The 23,670-nt window shown below is 37.9% G+C and overlaps 3 protein-coding genes across 4 annotated transcripts; 2 read left to right on the top strand and 1 right to left on the bottom strand.

Annotated features, from left to right (window-relative positions):
- The first annotated feature begins 6,457 nt into the window (after nucleotides 1-6,457).
- LOC131653873 (uncharacterized) lies at nucleotides 6,458-7,507 on the top strand. Its single transcript, XM_058924196.1, has 2 exons — nucleotides 6,458-6,826; nucleotides 7,199-7,507. Exons 1-2 carry the CDS (start codon nucleotides 6,458-6,460, stop codon nucleotides 7,505-7,507), a joined length of 678 nt encoding a protein of 225 aa, XP_058780179.1.
- Nucleotides 7,508-14,519: 7,012 nt separating this feature from the next.
- Nucleotides 14,520-17,392, top strand: LOC131644182 (pentatricopeptide repeat-containing protein At3g04760, chloroplastic-like). The gene is made up of 2 exons (XM_058914609.1): nucleotides 14,520-14,970; nucleotides 15,364-17,392. The coding sequence occupies exons 1-2, from the start codon at nucleotides 14,581-14,583 to the stop codon at nucleotides 16,975-16,977; spliced, it is 2,004 nt and encodes a 667-aa protein (XP_058770592.1). The 5' UTR covers nucleotides 14,520-14,580; the 3' UTR covers nucleotides 16,978-17,392.
- Nucleotides 17,393-18,670: 1,278 nt separating this feature from the next.
- LOC131644183 (pentatricopeptide repeat-containing protein At1g08610) lies at nucleotides 18,671-22,366 on the bottom strand. 2 transcript variants are annotated; one of them, XM_058914611.1, is made up of 4 exons: nucleotides 22,224-22,366; nucleotides 19,889-21,740; nucleotides 19,146-19,175; nucleotides 18,671-19,010 (listed from the first exon to the last, which is right to left on the bottom strand). In XM_058914611.1, the coding sequence occupies exon 2, from the start codon at nucleotides 21,708-21,710 to the stop codon at nucleotides 19,956-19,958; it is 1,755 nt and encodes a 584-aa protein (XP_058770594.1). In that variant the 5' UTR covers nucleotides 21,711-21,740; nucleotides 22,224-22,366; the 3' UTR covers nucleotides 18,671-19,010; nucleotides 19,146-19,175; nucleotides 19,889-19,955. The 2 variants fall into 2 exon arrangements, with proteins under 2 accessions (XP_058770594.1, XP_058770593.1); XM_058914610.1 differs by having other exon boundaries at nucleotides 18,671-19,175.
- Between the last annotated feature and the right edge of the window lie 1,304 nt (nucleotides 22,367-23,670).

Raw genomic sequence — 23,670 nt, 5'->3', positions numbered from 1 at the left:
TCACATTACACACACTAAGAAGCATGTGACACAACCTAGGAAATATCATGAAACTCATATTAAAAATTATCATGATGTTCCTCCTATTGCTTATAATGTAAAACCCAAGTTCAATCAGAACTTGAGAAAATCTAACAAGAAAGGACCCAAGAAAATGTGGGTACCTAAGGATAAGATTATTCCTATTGCAGATATCCTTGGCTGCAAGAAGGACAAAGCACAACATGTCATGGTACCTGGATTCTGGATGCTCGCGACACATGACAGGAAGAAGGTCTATGTTCCAAGACCTGGTGCTTAAGTCTGGAGGAGAAGTCAAGTTCGGAGGAGATCAGAAGGGCAAGATAATTGGCTCTGGAACTATAAAGTCTGGTAACTCTCCTTCCATCTCTAATGTACTTCTTGTAGAAGGATTAACACATAATCTTTTATCTATCAGTCAATTGAGTGACAACGGTTATGATATAATCTTTAATCAAGAGTCTTTCAAGGCTGTAAATCAGAAGGATGGCTCAATCCTATTTACAGGCAAGAGGAAGAACAACATTTATAAGACAGATCTGCAAGATCTTATGAGTCAGAAGGTGACTTGTCTTATGTCTGTTTCTGAAGAGCAGTGGGTCTGGCACAGGAGATTAGGTCATGCTAGTTTGAGAAAGATCTCTCAGATTAACAAACTGAATCTTGTCAGAGGACTCCCTAATCTGAAATTCCAATTAGATGCTCTTTGTGAAGCATGTCAGAAGGGCAAGTTCTCCAAACCTGCATTCAAGTCTAAAAATGTTGTTTCTACCTCAAGGTCATTAGAACTCTTGCACATTGATCTGTTTGGACCAGTCAAAACAGCATCTGTCAGAGGGAAGAAATATGGATTAGTCATCGTAGATGATTATAGCCGCTGGACTTGGGTAAAATTCTTGAAACACAAGGATGAGACTCATTCAGTGTTCTTTGATTTCTGCATTCAGATTCAATCTGAAAAAGAGTGTAAAATCATAAAGGTCAGAAGTGATCATGGTGGTGAATTTGAGAACAGATCCTTTGAAGAGTTCTTCAAAGAAAATGGTATTGCCCATGATTTCTCTTGTCCTAGAACTCCACAGCAAAATGGGGTTGTAGAACGAAAGAATAGGACTCTGCAAGAAATGGCCAGAACCATGATCAATGAAACCAATATGGCTAAGCATTTCTGGGCAGAAGCAATAAACACTGCATGCTATATTCAGAATAGAATCTCTATCAGACCTATTCTAAATAAGACTCCCTATGAATTGTGGAAGAATAGAAAGCCCAACATTTCATATTTCCATCCTTTTGGATGTGTATGCTTTATTCTGATCACTAAAGATCATCTTGGTAAGTTTGATTCCAAAGCACAAAAATGTTTTCTTCTTGGATATTCTGAACGCTCAAAAGGCTACAGAGTATACAATACTGAAACATTGGTTGTAGAAGAATCAATCAATATCAGGTTTGATGATAAGCTTGGTTCTGAAAAACCAAAGCAGTTTGATAATTTTGCAGATTGTGATATTGACATATCAGAAGTTGTTGAGCCAAGAAGCAACGCATCAGAAGCAGAACCTCTCAGAAGCAAAGAATCGGAAGATCAAGTATCAGCTTCTCTGGAGGATCTAAGTATTTCTGAAGAACCATCTGTCAGAAGATCATCCAGACTCATCTCTGGTCATTCAGAAGATGTCATTCTTGGAAAGAAGGATGATCCAATCAGAACAAGAGCATTCCTTAAGAACAATGCAGACTGTCAATTAGGTCTTGTATCTTTGATCGAGCCAACTTCTGTTGATCATGCTCTAGAAGATCCAGACTGGATAATTGCTATGCAAGAAGAACTGAATCAGTTCACAAGGAATGATGTTTGGGATCTTGTTCCTAGACCAGATGGATTTAATATAATCGGGACAAAATAGATCTTCAGAAACAAGCCCAAAATGAGAAGATAAGATACTCTTATATATAAGTATCTTCTGAAATGAAATTACTTTTATAAGAAGTTCTGGTTGAAATCAATTAGAAATTGTGATTCAGTTATTACTAACGTTTTATTGTCTAAGTTGATTCAGAATCTCTTTAAAAGCAAGACAACTATAACTGGCTATCCAGATGGTAAACACGTGTTCACTATTTCTGGACAAGCGTGCGTGCAGTTGAGGGGACGTCTACTTAGGTAACTGTGCAAATCACATCTTTTGTCATTATTATCTCTCCTCAAGTCACGTAACATTAAATGCTTTTCATCATTTACTCTCTTTCAGTTTTCTTTTTATACTCTTCAAACGTCTCTTTTCCCTCTCATATTTCTCTCTCTGCATTCGGTTTCTTTTTCGTCTCTCTCTCTCTTTTCATATCATAAACCCTAGCTGTTTCCAATATCTGAAAATTCTTCATGAATCCATCGTCAAGCTCTGGGAATCAAGACAATGATAGGAAACAAAAGAGAAAGGCATCTGCTGAACCTGAAACCAAACCTAAAAGAGTTAGGATCTCCTATGACCCTCTCAAAGTGTATCAACCCCTTGACGGTTCCCCTCAATCAACCTCCTCTTCAAAGACCTCCACCACCTCTTCCTCCTCATTCATCCTCTCAGAACCACCTTCTTCACCATCTGATATCTCCTCTCCTTCAACCCTTCCATCCGATATTTCTTCACCTCTCTCACACCCTTTTCCCACCAGAACACCTAATCCCTATAGTATTGTTCGTCCAGACTTCAGATTCACCATAATCCCTCCAACCCCTTCTACTCAATCCTCTCTGGAGCGTTTACATTCTGATGTAAACGGCTGGTTGGAGATCCTGGGTGCTGCCTACCTTAACCATCTGGATATGTATGCTATGAGCAACCTCTGGGATACCTTTCTTCAGGACTTTCTGGTGAAGGCTACTGACACTAAGAGAAGGATCTTGTCTGAAGCTCCTGGTCCTCGTGGTCGTCTGTTGGAAGTGGGTGAAAGCAGCCACCACTGTCTCATTAGGAACAGAAGCGTTCTTGAAGAGAAGATACCTGCAGATGAGTTGGAAGAAGAAAATCTCTGCAGAGATATCGTGGTGTGGAAACCCCTGTCTTCTGCGCTCTGGTTTCCTGTGCTGACTGGAGATTTTCAGTGGCTGTTCAACTGGTTCCGAATGAACCCTTCTGAAAAAGCACCTCTCATGATCTTTCCAGTAGTGGTTTATCGTGCTGAAGTTGCTGGTCCTACTCCTCCAACAAACCTAGCAGCTATTCTTCAAGCATTGGAAGATGGAACTTCTGAGCTGCCTGAACCAGAATATGCCAAGGCTCCTTCTGAGTCAGACTCAGATGAGGAAATGGAGTATGCACAAGCTGAAGATCTTCCAGAAGATCACCCTGCTGAGATTGCTGTCCCTCTGGGCAGAAATACTGGTGCTTCTTCTTCTGGTGAAACCTCAGCTCTGATGGAGACCTTGGAAACTCTTCATCAGAATCAAGCTATGCTGGCTTCTCGTTTGGACGCGCAAGAAGCAGCCAATGCTGAGTTTCGTTCCTTCATGACAAGGCAAGCTACAAGCACTGACGGGATTCATGATGTTCTGGCGCGGATTTTGCGTAGGCTAGGATCTTAGTCTTTTGGTCTTTGTTGTTTCCCTTCCTTGTTGCATCTGTTTTCCTGCATTCCGGTCTTGTAAACTTTTTTGATTATCAATGAAAAAGTTTCTTTGCTTTTACATTCAAGTGTCTCTATTTGTCGTTTTATACATCTGAACCTTTTTTAATATTCTTTTTGATGTTATGACAAAAAGGGGGAGAAGATAAATGATAAATGATTTGATTAAATCTATCAGTTGCTGGGTAAAGGCTCCCACACATTCTCTAACAAGAACTGCAAGTTCTACATGGTTTAAGTGTTTTGCAGGTACAAAGAAGTGAAGTGAATCTTCAGAAGCAAACACTAGAAGCAAAACCATAAGAAGCGTTATTCTGTAAAAGGAATAAGCTCTTGGAAACTGAAGCAAGCTGAGTGCTGTCAAGCTTCAGAGATCAGAAGCAAGAAAGAAGAATGAATCAGAAGCACTGATAATAGAATTTTAATATCATTGTCTATCCTGTTCTGACAAAATTCTATTTGCTTTGATACATATAATGTTATGGCTTTGATACATTATTTGCTCTGATACATTATTTCAGCCTATATGGCTCTGATACATATAATGTGTTCAAACATACATTTTATGTTCTAACTCGTTCATGCTGACTTTTGTCGTTTAGTTTTTGTTCTGTAACATTTCAGGATGTAGAGATGCTCTGATGATGCTCTGGTACATTCAACAATGTTCTGATACAAATCTAGCATGAAGTGATGTTGGTAGACATTCAAAGTTCTGAAGCTATCCGAGGGAAGCAGAAATCAGAAGATGTGAATGTTCTAAAAAGATCCAGAAAACTCAAGTTCTGAAGCTATCCTGAATGGAAGCAGAAATCAGAAGCTGTGAATGTTCTGAAGATCAAAGAAATTCAAGTTCTGAAGCTGTCCTGAATGGAAGCAGAAGTCAGAAGCTGTGAATGTTCTGAAGATCAAAGAAATTCAAGTTCTGAAGCTGTCCACGATGGAAGCAGGAATCAGAAGCTGTGAGTGTTCTAAGGATCTAAAGAAATTCAAGTTCTGAAGCTGTCCAATGGAAGCAGAAGTCAGAAGCTATGAATTCTCTGAAGGCAGAAGCTTATATGATCGTCTCTACCGAAATAATCAGGGAAGTATTTTATTAAAGTTCTTCGAGTATTTATTTCAGGGGGAGATTATTTATCTCAGGGGGAGATTGTTAATCTCAGGGGGAGACATATTCATATGCTTATGCTATAGCTGTGTAATTTGTCTTTTGCCGTCTACTCTTTCTGATCGCAAATTCATATCATTTATATATGTTTTTGTCATCATCAAAAAGGGGGAGATTGTTAGAACAAGATTTGTTCTTATCAATTATCTTAGTTTTGATGATAACAATAATATGAATTTTGCTTAAAGATAATATGGTACTCTAATCCAATGCAATTTCCCTTTCAGGAAATATATAAAGAGTACGCATAATTCAGCGCTCAGAAGATGTGTCTCAAATGGTTCAGCATGCAACATCAGAACATGGTCTGGCAAGACATCAGAAGATGGTCGAAGCAGAATCAGAACATGGGTCTATGGAAGCATCAGAAGAACATGAGATCAGAAGCACTGAAGATCAGAAGATGGTATCACGCAACAGAAGCACTTCAAGATCAGAAGATCAGAAGATGCTATGCACCAAGCTGTTTGACTCTGATGATATTCAAACGTCGTATTCACAAACATCAGATCAGAAGGAAGTACACGTGGCAGACTACGCTGACTGACAAAAGGAACGTTAAAGCTACTAAAGGCAACGTCAGTAGACACAGCGTGAACAAGGCTCGAGGTAGTTGACAAAAGCGTATAACATTAAATGCAATGCTGTACGGAACACGCAAAGCATTAAATGCACTCAACGGTCATCTTCTCAACGCCTATAAATATGAAGTTCTGATGAGAAGCAAGGTTAACGATCCTGAATAAAGTCAATTCAAATTAACTTGCTGAAACATTGTTCAAATCAAAACTCAGAATCTTCATCATCATCAAAGCTCACTACATTGCTGTTGTAATATATTAGTGAGATTAAGCTTAAACTGTAAGAGAAATATCACAGTTGTGATTATCGCTTTTAAGAAGCATTTGTAAACTCTTAGAATTGATTACATTAAGTTGTAAGGAACTAGAGTGATCGTGTGATCAGTATACTCTAGGAAGTCTTGGCAGTTGGCTGAGCAGTTTGTAACTAGAGTGATCAGGTTGATCAGTAGACTCTAGAGAAAGTCTTAGGAGTGAACTAAGCAGTTGTTCCTGGAGTGATCAGTGTGTGATCAGAAGACTCTGGAAGACTTAGTCGTGGACTAAGTGGAAAACCATTGTAATCCGTGCGATTAGTGGATTAAATCCTCAGTTGAGGTAAATCATCTCTGCGGGGGTGGACTGGAGTAGCTTCGTTAACAGCGAACCAGGATAAAAATAATTGTGCAATTTATTTTTATCGTCCAAGATTTAAAGTCACACTTATTCAATCCCCCCCTTTCTAAGTGTTTTTCTATCCTTCAAGCCTCCCCGCTGTGTTAGATGCAAAGGAAATCACTTTGGGAATTGCAAGCTAGACTCTGGGAGATGTTACCGTTGTGACCAGCCAGGGCATTACGCGAGGGATTGTACTTCCCCGAATGCTCCCGAGAAGACTAGAGGTCGTGTTTACACCTTGGACGCTAGGAAGGCCCAAGGAAACACTAATCTTGTTGCTGGTACGTGTTATGTTAATGATCAGCCCTTGTTTGTGCTAGTTGATTGTGGAGCAACACATTCTTTTATTTCTTATCCTTGTGTGCGGAGGCTTGGTTTTGAGACGAGTCTTCTTCCTAATCCTATGATTATCTCGTCGGCTACGGACGATGTAGTAGAAGCTCGAGAAATTTGCAAGGAGTGTTCTATTACCTTCAATGGTCGTAGGTTCGTGATTGATCTCATTTGTCTACCTCTTAAGAAGATCGATGTAGTACTTGGTATGGACTGGTTGTCAGCTAACTCGGTTTACATCGGTTGTAAAGAGAAGGCTATCTTCATTCCTGCTGAGGAGACTACACCAACCGATGCCATTGAACATCTTCTTGAAGGTACAATTAACATGATCAATTACCTTTTTGCTCAAGAGAAGTCTTTCCTTTTGGTTCTTACGTCGGACTCCAAGGACAAGAAGAGTGTATTGGAGATTCCGGTTGTGTGTGAATTTTCCGATGTATTTCCTGAGGATGTTACTTCTCTTCCGCCGGAAAGGGAAGTTGAATTCTCTATTGATCTTGTTCCGGGTACCGCTCCAGTTTCGATCGCTCCTTATAGGATGTCTCCTGCAGAGCTAAGAGAGTTGAAGAGTCAGCTAGAAGATTTGTTGGCGAAACACTTCATTCGTCCTAGTGTTTCTCCATGGGGAGCTCCAGTCTTGTTAGTGAAGAAGAAGGATGGTAGTATGCGTTTGTGCATCGACTATCGTCAGCTGAACAAGGTAACTATAAAGAACAAGTACCCTCTACCGCGGATTGATGACCTTCTAGATCAATTGAAAGGAGCCTGTGTGTTCTCGAAGATTGACCTCAGGTCGGGATATCATCAGATTCGGGTTAAGAGTTCGGATGTATCTAAGACCGCTTTTAGGACGAGATACGGTCATTATGAGTTCTTGGTTATGCCATTCGGGGTAACCAATGCTCCTGCTGTCTTTATGGATTACATGAACCGGGTGTTTCAACCATATTTGGATCAGTTCGTGGTAATCTTTATAGACGACATATTGATATACTCTCGGACTATCGAAGAGCACATGGAGCATTTGAGGATTGTGTTGTCGGTTCTCAGAGAAAAGCAGTTGTTTGCGAAGTTTAGTAAGTGTGAGTTATGGATGTCCGAAGTTAAGTTTCTTTGACATGTCATATCTGGCGGCGGCGTAGCTGTAGACCCTTCAAAGGTAGAAGCAGTGATAAATTGGGAACGACCCAAGAATGCAACTGAGGTCCGTAGTTTCCTAGGCTTGGCAGGTTACTATCGGAGGTTCATTATGGGCTTTTCCAAGCTAGCATTACCTTTGACCAGGCTTACAAGGAAGGAAGTTTCATTCGAATGGAATTCAGAATGTGAGAAGAGTTTTCAGAAACTCAAGGAGAAATTGACTACTGCTCCAGTGTTGGTGATTCCTGATCCAAACCGATCTTACGAAGTGTTCTGTGATGCTTCTAAGAAAGGCTTGGGTGGAGTGTTGATGCAAGATGGACAGATTGTAGCTTATGCATCCAGACAGTTGAAATCTCATGAAGAGAATTATCCTACTCATGACCTCGAACTCGCTACAATTGTGTTCGCGCTCAAGGTGTGGCGACATTATTTGTATGGAGTTCACTTTGAGATGTTTAGTGATCACAAGAGTTTGAAGTATCTCTTTGATCAAAAGGAACTTAACATGCGTCAAAGGAGATGGATGGAGTACTTGAAGGACTTTGACTTTGATTTGAAGTACCATCCCGGTAAAGCTAATAAGGTAGCGGATGCCTTGAGTAGTAAGGAGATTAAGGTTGCAGAGCTGATGAGGTTGGAATTTGGCCTTATGGAGAAGTTCAGAAATCTGGATTTACAATTCGAGTGGGCACCAACAGGTGTGTTGATAAGTAACTTGTGTATTGAGAATGAGTTGCGGGAAAAGATCCGTCAAGCACAGTGGAATGATGTAGAATTGCAGGATAAAGCGAACCTTCCAGATTTCGTTCGTACATCTGATGGACTCATTCTTTTTGGACGGAGGATGTGTGTGCCAAATGACGCGGAGTTAAAGAGGTTGATTCTGGACGAGGCTCACAAGAGCAAATTCACCATCCACCCCGGATCGACCAAGATGTATCAAGACTTGAAATGGAATTTTTGGTGGCCTGGTATGAAGAGAGATGTGACTGATTATGTAGAGCAGTGCGTGATTTGTCAACAAGTGAAGATAGAGCACCAAAGTCCCGGTGGTATGTTGCAACCATTGGATATTCCTGTTTGGAAATGGGACAGTATATCCATGGACTTCATTGTGGGACTACCACGGGTATTAGGCGGGCATGACTCGATATGGGTGATAGTGGATCGTTTGACTAAGTCCGCGCATTTCTTACCGGTTAAGACAACTCACAAGGTTTCTCACCTTGCGAGGCTTTTTGTAGTGGAGATTGTGAGATTGCATGGTGTACCATCTAGCATTGTGTCAGATAGGGATCCGAAGTTCACTTCCCGATTTTGGAAAGCTTTTCACCAAGAGATGGGTACAGATCTGAATTTGAGCACTTCTAACCACCCCCAGACAGATGGACAAACAGAAAGGACTATTCAAACCATTGAGGATATGCTAAGGGCATGTATCTTGGAAATTGGTGGAAGTTGGAAAGATAACTTACCTTTGATAGAATTTGCATATAACAACAGTTATCATGCGAGTATCGGTATGGCCCCATATGAAGCCTTGTATGGGAGAAAGTGTCGATCACCGTTGTGTTGGTCTGAAGTTGGTGAGAAGGGAATCCTTGGACCGGAGATAATTCAAGAAACCACAGAAAAGGTTAAGATGATCCGAGATAAGATGAAACAAGCTCAAGATCGACAGAAGAGTTATGCGGACAAACGAAGGAGACCGTTGGAGTTTGATGTAGGAGATCATGTGTTCTTGAAGGTGACTCCGAGGTTGAGGTTGAAATGACCGTTTAAGACGCGCAAGCTTAGCCCGAGATACGTAGGACCTTATCAAATCATGAGACGGGTAGGTGAAGTCGCATACCAGTTAGCGTTGCCTCCTTCACTATCCGGGCTGCATGACATTTTCCATGTATCTCAGATGCGGAAGTTTGTGCCGGATTCATTTCATCCTATTCTACCAGATACGATTGAAGTAGAGCCAGATCTTTCCTTCCAACCGAATCCGTGTCGTATTTTGGAGTATGCTAGTAAGTCGTTGAGAAGCAAAGAGATACCTCTTGTGAAGGTGTTATGGGAAGAGTCGCGTCCTGACGAAGCCACTTGGGAGCTCGAATCAGAGATGCGGGAGTTGTATCCTCACCTGTTCTGGTAAGTTTTCGAATTCGAGGACGAATTCTATTTAAGGGGGGGAGAATGTAATATCCTTATTTTATTTCAAGAGATTTAATAATAAGAATTGCATTTAGTTGGATTGTAACTAAGTGGCATCATGGTAAATAGAATCTAGTTGGAGGTTGTTTTGGTCATTAACTAAGGCCTAAAGGAGTGTTTGGCTTGTGTTGTCTTTGATCATTTTGGTAACAAACAGAATTTTGGGAGAAGAAGAGGAAGGAAACGTGAAAACAAGAAGGAAGAGGAGGAAGACCCACATCACAACTTCATCATCAACCTTTCATGCTCCATTGATTCAGCAATCTTCATCTTTTTCTTCTGATTTTCGCAGCTCCTACTGCTCCTCTTCAAGGTGAGTCTCATAGATAGAGACCTTGGGTTTTATATTGGGTTTATGCCATTTTTGGGGTTAAGGATTTTGAGAGTAATTGCTTGAATGATCCTACAAATGCATGTTTAACCCTCCATTCTGGTAATAATGAGTATATGTATGTTTACCATAGCTTATTATTTGATTAACAATGGCTGCATGTTGAAATTTGGGGCTTGGGGACCCCAAATGCGTTTCTGCGTTTTTGCTGTTTTGTAGAGTTCGCTGCAGCGAACTTTCTTTCGCTGTAGCGAATGATTCGCTGTAGCGAACTGTGTAGCGAATAAACCTGGGAGTTAAATTGATTTATTCGCTGTAGCGAACTTTCCTTCGCTGTAGCGAATCGGGGCTTTGCTGGAGTTCGCTGTAGCGAACTGACCTGGATTTGAAGAAGTTTAGCTTCTGTTTGAGTTCGCTGTAGCGAACAGAAGTTCGCTGTAGCGAACTAGTCTGATACAGAATTGATAATTCCCCCATAAGAGTGCATTTTCGCTTTGTATCGGAATCGAAGGCCTCTTACAACTTGTATGATATGCCAGTACATGTTTTAAGTGTATGAGACTATGATATGATCACCATCTTACTTGTATGCATGTATATTTGAGATATGCAATTATTGATTGTGTTATGATGTGATCATTGTTATTCTCGTTCGTTCCGGTTGAACGTTCGGAGACGCTTTGCCTGTGTGGCTTGATTGTGTTGTGGTATGCCTGAATCGGAGTGGGCCTAGGCTATTAGGGGGTAAATCGCTTAGAACACTTAATACCGTTGCAATGTGCATGTGGAGGTCTTCAAGGGCGTTTCTCCACTAGCCGTTAACACATTGGCGTTCTCGGTATGTTCTACACACCTGAGCTATCATTGCGATGTGCATGTGGAGGTCTTATAGGTCGTTTCTCCACTAGCCGTTAACACATCTGCGTGCTTGGTATGGTGGAGAGGTAATGCCATGTAGGCAATATTACCTTCGATTCACCTCTAGTGATGCCACGTAGGCAAGGTCACTAGGCTTTCGCCCGGTGGGCTCGTATTGTCAAGATGGCGTATTTGCACTAGCCGTTAACACATCGGCGTATAGACAATGATGGGGTCGGACGCCATTTAGGCAATGTCGCGGCTGTAACTCATCTCGGATGGAATCCATTTAGGAAGTGAATCTGATAGGTCTTGCGGTGTGCATGTGCAAGTCTCTTGATGCGATGTACGGGTGTAACTCACCGAGGGTGTGGATTGCGTAGCCTAATGAGCGGGCTGTAACTTACTCCTGGATTCCTCGTACATGGGTACGGGTTTGCATACGGTGGTTTTGACTATGTGATTATCCTTGTGGCCATATTGGATAAGTTATGAGACTTCCAATGATGGTGTACCTTGTTTGTACTTGTACCTAGCCGTGAGGTAACCCGGATTCTCGGTGAATTCGTTGATTGCATGTTCCCTGTAGAACTGAGTGAACGCGTAAGATAGGGAGACTCACTGAGATTTAGTAATCTCACCCCATTCCAATTATTCTTTTTACAGGTGGTTCGAGGCAGGATCGAGGCAAGGGTAAGATGGCTTAGCTTCGAGTCGATGTTTCTTGGCGATGTGTTCTGTCGTAGTTTATGATCTTTTGTATTTCCATCTTTTGTACTATGGATATGTATTTGTACCAGTTGGAACTCATGTATTTTGGCCATGACAGTTTGGGCTTTTGTACTTGTACTTATACATTATCTATTCCGCAGCTTATGTTTATGAATTTTCGAGTACCATTTTAATGCCATATACGTATATCCTAGGCAATGTATGTATGGGGTGTTACAGTATATAACAAATAAAATATTAGAAAGGGAACCAGATATAGTAATCGTTTCAAATACATTAATAAGTGTATTTCCTTTTGTTTGAAGTTCCTTTTGTAAAAATCATAAAAGTCCAAAAAGATCTAGTAGAAATTTATTCCAGATATAGTAGAAATTTATTCCATAAAAGTCCAAAAATCATGCTTAAGGTAGAGGGCTTTCCTCAATAGGCAGGGAACAACACCAAAGAGATCTACAGATTTTAAGTGTGACACAACTACGATGCAGTCTCCCCATCCAAGCTCGCAACAACCAAAACCACCAGCATACATCAGCTCCAGACCTTATGACAGCAATAATTTATGCACCTCCCACCCAGTCCTACGACATTATTCATGAGATCTGGTAACAATATGTTGGGACTGAACTCTCCATCCATCCCTTTGAGCATAATACCACAGTAACAACAACCACACAACTCACAGCAGAACCACACAATTCATAGCAGAACCGACTATCATGATGGTGACAATTCTTAAAATCAGGACAGACAAAACCTCCCTACTTTACACTAAATCCATTATCTTCATCAAGGCGCCATTTTTTTATCATAGTTGAGTCACAATCAAATTGCAGTACCGAATCTTGGACATTATCAAACTGCTTGCATCTATATACAATGTCTTTTTTTCTCTTTTCGAACTCCACATTTAGTTCACACCTGAAAAAAGGTGCGGCCACCACCCGCAGAGAGCCAGTTCTGCATGAACACGGGAATTTTGATACGCATTACAAATTTTTTAGATTAATTTGATAAAATACAAGAACTATGATTAAAGAAAGAAGTGATACGATACAACTGCAATTGAATAGAATTATCACTATTATCGTGACATAATTGGCTAATTCAATTTGCCATAAACAACTATTAATATATACATAGCAATAGTATAACTCCTAATAAATTCAATGATTGAATAGAATAGTATAAGAAAAAAGAATAGATCAATTTTAAATTTAAAAGAATTTAGAATTTAAATGAGTATGGTTGTGAAATACAACAACAGTAGGGGCTTTGAATTAACCAAAAGCAGAGACTTCCTTTCAGTTTTATCTATGAGGGCTGCTCCAACCAACACCTGTTATTATAATCTGCAAAATTAATAAACATGACTGTGTTAGTTGGGGAGAAACCAAAATTAAAATTTCCAAGGAATACTTGTTAAGTTTATAAAAAGAACCGGAAGAATAGTATAAATTATACTCCCGCTCGCAGAAGAAAATCCTATGACAAAATACACCAAAACAATATAAAACTGTTAAACAATCTTGCTTTCATTTTGTTTAACAATGCATCAGTAATCATAAAGCAATTTGCAAAACCATTATGAAGTCATATACCATACTCAAGCTTCTGAAACCTAGCAGATCTACATTTTCTATGATTTCTATCTTGATCATTCTTAAACATTGTGAGCAGAATTAGTCAAAAAGAGAGAAAAGGAGAAGACCTTTGAAGTAGCAAGCTTATAATTTTTGGCCTTTAGATTTGCCAATCCCGCGACACAGAAATCATTATCAGGTCAAGAGCATTTGTTCCCAGTTATGCCTTGCTAACATAGCTTGAGACATGAGAAAATTGCTCCATCTCAATGCTGACAAGAATTGTACTCTGCAACATCAATTTAATGAACAATGTCAGTCCAGCACCTGCAATTCAATCAAAACCATGCAACATCAGTCTAATGCATTCAAGAAGCTTACGATAATTTCGGTTCATACAAAACCTACTGCATCAGGAAAAAAAAACGTTAATACTAACCAAAAATGGATAAAATTTGTTATTCATTGACTTGAAGCAAATAAAAAAGAGGAGGATTGTATCATAAATCAATAACCTCGTCGGAAAAACACCATGAAGATAAATCGATAAGAAATCAATAGTGTATCCTTTAGATTTATCAACATCACTAACCCATATCACGTTTCTGTAAAACCAAGAACAACAAAAATAAACAACCGCAAGAATCGTGATTTACAAATCTGAATGAATGAGTGAATGTGTCATAGTTTTACTTACTTGGTTGTAATGTAGAGAGTGTAAGGTGATTCGCGAGGAAAATTGGCGAGGCTATGTCGACGCCAGGTTGAATGTGCATCAGTTCTTCACCGTTCTCTGTCGACGCCAGGATGAACGTGCATTAGTTCTTCCCCGTTCTCTGTCGACGCCAGGTTGAACGTACATCAGTTCTTCACCGTTCACCGCCAGGTGATTCGTAACCCTAATGCCATTTCTGGTTCCCTTTTTCAGTTCTTGCTTTGCTTGAATTTTGGTGACTCGGCGGCAGATTAGGGTTTCAAAGAAAAGAGGGAAAAGTGAGAAAAGAGAAGACGAGAGAGAGAACGAAAGTGAGGAGGAAGAAGTGAGGAATGATTTTGAAAATAGAAATGTGGCCAATAATAAATAGACACGTGTTGGCTTCTTTGACATAATGTACCACTTGTCATGCTCTTATTAGTCCAAATTAAAAGTGTATGGTTAATTTGTTAATTACGTAAAAGTCCAATTTGTAGTGAAAAAGAATTTTAGTGTATTGGTCAATTGTTTAGTATTAGTTTTATAGTAGATTAAGGTATTAATTAAGGTCTTAATTCATTTGTGTTGGATTTCAAAGCTCAGTTTCCCTTATCCATTCTGAGACACTACATTTCGTCCAAACTCATCCCATGAATCTCCGACTACAACCGCAACAACCACCGACAACATCATCAATGACAACATTTTCAACTGAATTCTTGTCACACACTCTCAATTTCAGAAACCATCCAAACCGCACTTCTCGCCATTCAAACCCCAACTTCGTCACTTCCTCAACCCCACTTCTAAACGAAGGCAACACCAACAACCGAAGAACAAGAATCAACCAAGAACGATTCAGGGTCAATGAAACAAGGCCCAAACTTGATCAAAATTACCATTTTCGAGACACCAATTTAATGAAAGCTCTCGACAGGTCATGCAAATCAGGTAAGTACGATGAGTCTCTCTACTTACTTCAGCAAATGGTTAATAGGGGTTATAATCCTGCTGTTGTTCTCTGCACAAAATTGATTAAGGCTATGTTTGGGAGTTTGGAGGGAAGGAGAGGGGAAGGCTTCCGAAATCGAATTTTTAAAATAATATAGAAAAATATTTGACATTTTTTGAAAAAATGATTTTGTTTAGAATGATAAAAGACTCATTATCATTACAAAATTTTTAATTTTCAAAATAGTATAACAACCTAAACGATATTTGCAAAATTTAGTTAAGCCCTCCAAAACCCTACAAAACCCTCCTTCAATACAATTTTTGAGTTCCCCCATTTTATGGGGTTTTTGGTGTTATGAATAAAATCAAATCCTCCAAAACCCTCCTACCCAAAATCTTTTTATTCTTTTCACCCCATTCTTCCTATTTTCTAAAGCCCTCCCCTCCCTTCCCCTCCAAACTCCCAAACATAGCCTAAGGGTTTTTTCATTTCTAAGAAAATCGAGAAAGCTATTCAGGTTTTGGAGATTTTGGAGAAGCACGGTGAGCCTGATGTTTTTGCTTATAATGCTGTTATAAACGGGTTTTGTAAATCTGATAGAGTTGATGCTGCCAATAAGGTGCTTGATAGAATGAAAAAGAGAGGTTTGGCTCCTGATGTTGTTACTTATACTATTCTTATTGGGAATCTTTGTGGGAGGAGTATTGATGAAGCTATGAAGCTTTTTGATGAGATGTTGTCGAGAGGGCTTCGACCTGATGCATATACTTATACTATTCTGTTGAAGAGTCTTTTGAATGAAGGGAAATGGGAAGCGGGAAAGAGTTTGATGTCGGATATGTTGGATAAAGGTTGTGAGCCGAGTTCTGTGACATACAACATGTTGATTGGCTCGCTTTGTCGTGTTGGTAAAACTGGCGAGGCTGAGAATGTATTGAAGAATATGAAGAAGAGAGGTTTGGCTCCTGATGTTGTTACTTATACTATTCTGTTGAAGAGTCTTTTGAATGAAGGGAAATGGGAAGCAGGGAAGAGTTTGATGTCGGATATGTTGGATAAAGGTTGTGAGCCGAGTTCTGTGACATACAACACGTTGATTGGCTCGCTTTGTCGTGCTGGTAAAATTGGTGAGGCTGAGAGTGTATTGAAGAATATGAAGAAGAGAGGTTTGGCTCCTGATGTTGTTACTTATACTATTCTTATTGGGAATCTTTGTGGGAGGAGTATTGATGAAGCTATGAAGCTTTTTGATGAGATGTTGTCGAGAGGGCTTCGACCTGATGCATATACTTATAATATTCTGTTGAAGAGTCTTTTGAATGAAGGGAAATGGGAAGCGGGGAAGAGTTTGATATCGGATATGTCGGATAAAGGTTGTGAGCCGGATTCTGTGACATACAACACGTTGATTTCTGCTTTTTGCAAAGAAGGAAAAGTAAATTTGGCTATAGAGTATTTGGATAACATGATATCAGATGGTCGTTTGCCTGATATTGATTGCTATAACTTGATCTTGGCTTCTCTGCGTAACAGTGGACAAGCTGGTGAGGCTTTGAACATCTTTGAGAAGCTCGGTAAAGTGGGTTGTCCTCCAAATGCAATTTCTTATCATATATTGTTTGGTGCACTGTGGAGCAGCGGCAATAAAATTGGAGCGTTACGGATGATTTTGGAGATGTTAAGCAAAGGCATTGATCCTGATGAGTTCATCTATAATTCACTTATTTCTTACTTGTGCAGAGATGGATTGATGGATCAGGCAATTGAGTTGCTGGTTGACATGATGGAGAGTCGCAAGTTTCAGCCTACTGTTATTAATTACAATGCTGTTATTCTTGGATTGTGCAAGGCGCAAAGAGTCATAGATGCTATTGAGGTGCTTGCTGCTATGAATCAGAGAGGATGCTTGCCAAATGAAACAACCTACAGATTGTTGATTCAAGGGATTGGGTTTGGAGGATGGCGAAATGATGCGATGGAGTTGGCTAACTCACTTGTTAACATGGGTGCTATATCGAAAGATTCATTCAAAGGTTTGAACAAAACGTTTCATGCGATTGATGCGCACAAAGAGCTTGCAGTATCAGAATGAAGTAACTTCATGGGCATAAAATTGATATATATATATATATATATATATATATATATATATATATATATATATATATATATATATATATATATATATATATATATATATATATATATATATATATATATTGCATTTGCTTTGTAATTTTTAGTAGCGTGGGAACAGTGTAGAATCATTCTTGTAATCGTTTTTCAATTGAGTAAAAATTAGTTCTAACTTTCCCTCTCTTCTTCCATCTTCATCTTATTCCGCTGTGCGTAAAAGTGTTGAGCGTGATGATTTACCTGTCCCTGATCAAGGGCATGGAAATGGTTAGCATCCAAAGTTGTCATAGTTTTGTTGCATCCTTTGTAATTGTTGCATCCTGCATCATGTTGATTTTTTAGAAAAGCTCGAATATATTAATTATTAAACACTTCCTGTAGCAGTAATCATAACTTGATCATGTGCTATGAATGATTGACTAATTCTACTTTGTATGTGATAGAGATTTCGATATGTGGCATTTGGGCCCATGGTAAGTTCATCATACAAAGCAGGTGAATTCTATATCAAATCCATGATTGGCTCAGATCGAGCTGCATCTTCCTCAAAGCTGAGTACCTGTTAATCCATTTTTTTTTCCTTTCATTTTTGTTATTTACACACTACTAATGTGCATTATGTATAAGAGGCGCAGGCTAACTTTATATTGCTGATTCCCATACCGCATGTAATCTATCATTAAAAGGGGCATTAAACCATCAATGAGTGGACAAATGTATTTGGTAAATGCAAATCTTAAAAGTTAATTTGGGTTGGTTTGTATCTGTTTTTCAACTCCCTGTGGGGCTGAAGATCCTGAAACACTTGAAAGCTTGAATACACTAATGATTCTTTTCTGGCTATGATACATTACTGGAGCATATAATATTTGATAGAATATGGAAAGTTTTAATTTGGTGATCCATTTGTACTACGGGTCTGCGGTGTGTATCTTGGTCCATTGTATGTTATGGTAAAATCGTAGGTGGGGTAAAACATGGTGAGGCTCTGCTCTTGCATTGCAAGTGAATCATAATCTAACTTACTGGTCCCATGCATTTGTATTGAAGTATTCACTCAGTTTATGTTCATTTCTCTGGTTGATGACACTCAACAGTAATTTTTTAGCTCTATAGGAACATGTACTGCATATTAAATTTTTAGTTGTATATGTTTGTAAGATGATGTTATTCTTGGCACAAGTTTGATAAAAAGGGTTTTTTCAATTCAAAGAACATCGAAAAAGCTATTCAAGTTATTGAGATTTTGGAAAAGCATGGTGAGCCTGATGTTTTCGCTTATAATGCAGTTATAAGTGGGTTATGTAAAGCTGATAGAGTTGATAATGCTAATAAGGTGCTTGATAGTCTGGGCGTATGTTTATTCATTCCATTTCTATTCTTAGTCTAGGCGTATGTTTATTCATTCCATTTCTATTTGTATTGAACAACAGTTACATTATGAAATGATATGAATTTGTTCCAGTAAAAAAAATAGAAGCTCAAAACATAAGTAATAAGTAATGTATTCATAATAATAACAACATTTTTGTTGGTGAAAATATAAAATTTGTTGCATAATAACAAAAATAACTAAGAGCACAAAAACTAGTCATTGCTAGATTTTTTTTAATATATTTATAATAATTATTAAAGTCCCTGCACCAAAATAACATTAACAAAAAAACAAAATTATAAGTTGGTTTGGGACAAAATAACACTACTAAAAAAACATAAAAGTATTGTTATGCGTGCTAGAACCTTTATTCGATGGTCTATTTAGAAAATATGAATACATGTTGCATTAGCATCTAATCTTCTACTAGAATAGATGAATCACAAGAAGCATAGTTTCAATTTTAAACCAATATCTCCATTTGTGTTTCTTCTATTCAACCTACACATATCATAGTAACAGCATAGTAACACCATAAGAAGTCAATATAGATGAACCTAAACTACCAAAACCAACAAAAATGTCAACTTCAAATATTGGAGGCCTCTGAGAATCTGCAGATGTGAAGATTAAAGAAGATTAAATTGACACTACAAATAGCCAGTGAGTGAGTAGCAATGAAGCTAAGTATGTCAACCTTTACTCCATCTCAATTTTATATTAACTGATGTGGTTGGAAATCACAATACCTAATTGAGTACCCAATCCAGCGATCTTTCCTGAAATCGACAAAAGCAAAGTAAAGTCAGTCAACCTTCAACATGGAAGCTACAATGTTTCTTCCAGTATTCAATAAAGAAAACGACAAATAGAGATATAATGATGCATTACATGAATGAAAAAACAACTACCAACATATATGATAAAAAAAACATTACAACTTGGAAGAAACCAGAACAAGGTAGGAGACAACAAGAGGTAACTTTTGTTACAAGACAGAATTTTTTATTGTTAAAAATATAACACTAGTTGCACCAAAATGAAAAATAAAATGAACTAGAAGCACAGACCTTATTTAGTCATTAGAATTACATGTTTTTTAGTTAGAATAACTACAAAAGTCACAACACCGAAATAACAATGAGTTATACGGCCTATGAAGCACGGACACCCCGAATACGACCCTCACACTGACACGCCTTTATTTAGAGGTAGTATACAGCAAATAGGGTTTGGTTTGAAGGAAGAGACATGGGTTGATGCGATGAAGAGGTTATGAGTTCAACTCTCCCGCTAAATATCACAAACTACTGAACATTGTTGAAAAATTAAAACAACATGAAACAAAGATAGAAACCTTTGTGAAGACAGTCATTATTACATTGACCATATGACTAACAACTCAGAAACAAGAAACTGGATGATACAAAATAGGAGAGGATTATAATCACACATTTATAATAAAACAAACAAAAAGGATTAAAATAATCACCTGATATGAATGCATAGTTAGTACATGGCTAGAAGAAGTATTGGATTTGGACAATCTAAGTGTGAACTCAAACTAAATCAAACGAGTCCTCTTTTAGAATCTTCCATTCGATCAACTTCTGATGCAAAACGCTAGCCTCTTTTACCATACCCCCATTAGCAAGAGACTTAATTAAAGAATAATATATTTTTCCATTCGGCTTGCATGGACATTTCACCATTAATTCTAGAGCTTGAATCGCGATATCAAGCTTCTTTTGCTTACATAATCCTGGGATAACACATCTATACACATCCTTTTGAATCGTTTGTCTTTTTGTATACATCACTTTCAATAGCTTCACTGCTTCTTCAAATCGATATACCCGGCACAGAGCCCCTATCAAAGAACGGTGGGTAATAGCATCTGGTTGAATTCCTTTTTGCACCATTTCCCCATACATTTCTTGGGCTGCTTTTGTAGATCTCTTTCTAGCCAACCCATCAATTACTATGTTATAAGTGACCAATCCAGGAGGACAGTTAGTACCGGACAAATAGCGAAGTAATTGAATGCTCTCGTCTATAAATCCTTCTATACATAACGCATTCAGAAGAGTATTGTAAGTTACAATGTCTGGTGAACAGTTCTCAGAAATCATTTTGATGTATAAGCTTATGGAACGATCCAGGAATCCAGATTTACATGAACTACTCAACAGAATATTGTAAGTAAAAACTGAAGGTGAAATGGAAGTCTCATTCATAATCTTCAAAATATCGTCAACCACATCTGAATGCCCATGGATACTAAGAGAGTGCATAAGCATATTGTATGTCACAACATCCGGTTGCATCCCACGGGATAAAAGATTGGAAATGACCAAAGCAGTATCTTTATAATTCCCTTGTTTAGAACTAAAACTTACAAGAAAATTGTACATATTGATATCGGGATAGCAACAATCCTTTGCCATATCTTCCAATACTTCAAGGGCTTGAGAAGCCCCACAATGTCTACAAACCAGCTCAATAAGGAGTGTATAGGTCATCGAATAAGGAGGGAACCCTTTTCTCAACTGATCCTTCCAAAAACTAACCGCAAAATTAGAATCCCCTTTATCAAATATGCAACGAATTATTGTATTATAAGTAATCGCATCTGGGAAGCATCCACTCAAACTCATATCTTCAAGCAATTCAAGAGCGGATTTCAAATTACCTTTTTTACATTGACTTCCAATAACCATGTTGAATGTAATTGTATCAGGAACACCGCCAGACATAACCATTATATTCATGATTTTGCAAGCTTTGTCTACATAACCATTATTGATTAAACCTCGTATCAAATTCGTGCAAGAAGGAAAATGAGGTATTTGGCTTTTTCGTGCCATAGTCTCAACCACTATTGCTGCAGCCGTTAACTTTCCATTATTGCAATGCGTCTCAAGAGTCTTATTGTTGGCAGTCTCATCACTTCTAACATACAATCCCTTTGATGACGAAGTTGAAGAGTTGAGAGACTCAACTGAATCCACTCGTTCACTAGATTTTCTCCTTTTTCCAGTATAACTCTCAAAGCCAGAAACCCCATGGCCAACTCCATCCACTCTATCACTTAAAACGGTAGCATTTAAACTTCTACACCGCAATCCTTTCCAAGACGAGCAACATCTATTAGTAGAAAAGAGAGAAATCTGATGCAATATAGACATCTTTTTCCTTGAGCTAAGATTAGAAGTCGCGCCAAAAACACAACTCCCTTGATTGTTAAGTTCATGCAGATCATTCCAAGAGTGAAAGTTGAAACTCTTGGTTTGGAAAGAAGCTGTGTAACTCATCTTTAATTTTTACGCAATCAATCTCTCAAGCTGCAAAAAGATAAGATATATTATTTGGAATCTCAAGTAAAAATCATTTCTAATCAGCATATTTGACCCCAAAAAAAAAACCTCTGTAACACTGACACCTCTGAAAAAATGTGTCTGTGTCAGTATCGGTGTCTGAAAACGACACATATTCAACGTGTCAGTGTTAGTGTCGTGTTTTCGGTGTCCGCAATTCATAGAAAAAATAATCTGCAATTGTTGTGGAACCCTATCCTAATAGTGATAATATAAACGAGGATTCAAGGTCAACAATATAGGTTATGAATTTGATTATACATAACGAAATACAAATCTAAATTCAAAGGAAGAAATTGGTGTTATGAATTATGATTATTGATTTCAACTATCAAAGCAAGTGTTTCTTCTTTGCTTTGGCGCTATGATGTGATTAAGACTAACTTAACACGCAGGTTGCGGAAACAAAATGAAAAGAAAATTGTAATGAATGGTGCGAAAGAGGAAAACCTGGAGGAACTCTCTCTGAGTGTTAATGGCCGCCGACGAACAACTCCCACGCTGCGTTCAGTTCAGTGAGACTCTAACTTGTTTATGATATACGAGGGCAAAGCGGCATTTTTTTTTTTAATGGAACCGCTCAATTTTGTTGTGTTTTTCAATTGTTAAAATTTAAAAATGCGATAATCTTTGTTTTCTTTACAAGCATTTTTTGTTTGTCTTTTATGATGACTATGGATATTTGTTCAATTGGGGTTGGGTAATGTTTTAAAAATTTGATCCGTGTTTGAAATTTGGTAAATAAGTGATAGTCTTCAGAAAACAATCAAGTTTTAGTTGCTCGTAGAATCGACTAGATTGATTATAGGATATGTGTTTGGTTTCGAAATTTTGACGTTTGTTTGGTATATGTTTTTTTTTCCGATTGTTGTGGCTAATTTATAAGTAAGAGAAATATTTTAAAGAAATGAATTAAAAGACAAAAACGTAAAGACTTTGATTCAAAGGTAAATAAATTTAAAAGACTTTGGTAAAGATAACAAAATTGATAATAATTGGTAATTAAAGTAAACTGTGATGAATCATACGAATGTTCTCAGAAACTCGTTTATCGATATATGTTGGTACTTTGAGTATTATTGAGAGTTTGTACAGAATTGATCACCCTAAATCCTAACGCTAAGATTCTAATTTATACAACTTCGACCATAACGGTCTTTTCCTAATGGAATGTCACGTTCGTTGCCTGCATGCTCCTCGATTTCTAATGCTTCCACGCGTCCTTTTTGGATAAAACCGGTCATTTGAATTTGAATTTTCTTTCGAGACGCCAAACTAACCAACGCGACCTTCGAAGCCATCCTTATCGAAGGCTCCAAAAATATTCTAAGTCTTTATCTACTTTTCGATAATACTTCCATTCGATAACACTTATCAAGATAAAAACCCTTCATAAGCTTGATATTTCGAACAACCTTCATAAACTTGTTTTGAACCTTTCTTCGAAATAACTTCACCTTTTCAACAATCTTCATTTCAACTTAATATTTTCTCAGTCGTTGAAATTCCCAGCAAACAATCGATCATTAAGACTAACAAAGGTATTGGATTACTGATTCATTAGTCGAATCATTGTGTCATTGATCGAAACATATGAAAAAACAAATAAAATTGATTAAATAAATTAATCTCTATAACAAAATGATATAGTTATTAAACCGATCTAATCAAATGATTCGATCTCTAAAAAAATTTAAAATATCATAATTTTAAAAACTCATTCTTTGAATTTAAATTCTAAACATAGTCATCACAAACAATAAAATAGAACAAAATACAAATTTAAATAAATTTTGACAAAAATCCAATTGTAAGGTAAACAGAATAATAAAATAATCACAATGTCTAATAAAATAATTACAGAATAATAAAATAATTACAATGTCTAATAAAATAA

This window comes from Vicia villosa, linkage group LG1 (assembly GCF_029867415.1).
Source record: "Vicia villosa cultivar HV-30 ecotype Madison, WI linkage group LG1, Vvil1.0, whole genome shotgun sequence".
NCBI classification, from domain to species: Eukaryota; Viridiplantae; Streptophyta; class Magnoliopsida; order Fabales; family Fabaceae; genus Vicia; species Vicia villosa.
Note: the sequence above shows the minus strand (reverse complement) of the source record. Positions and strands in the feature narration are given on the sequence as shown.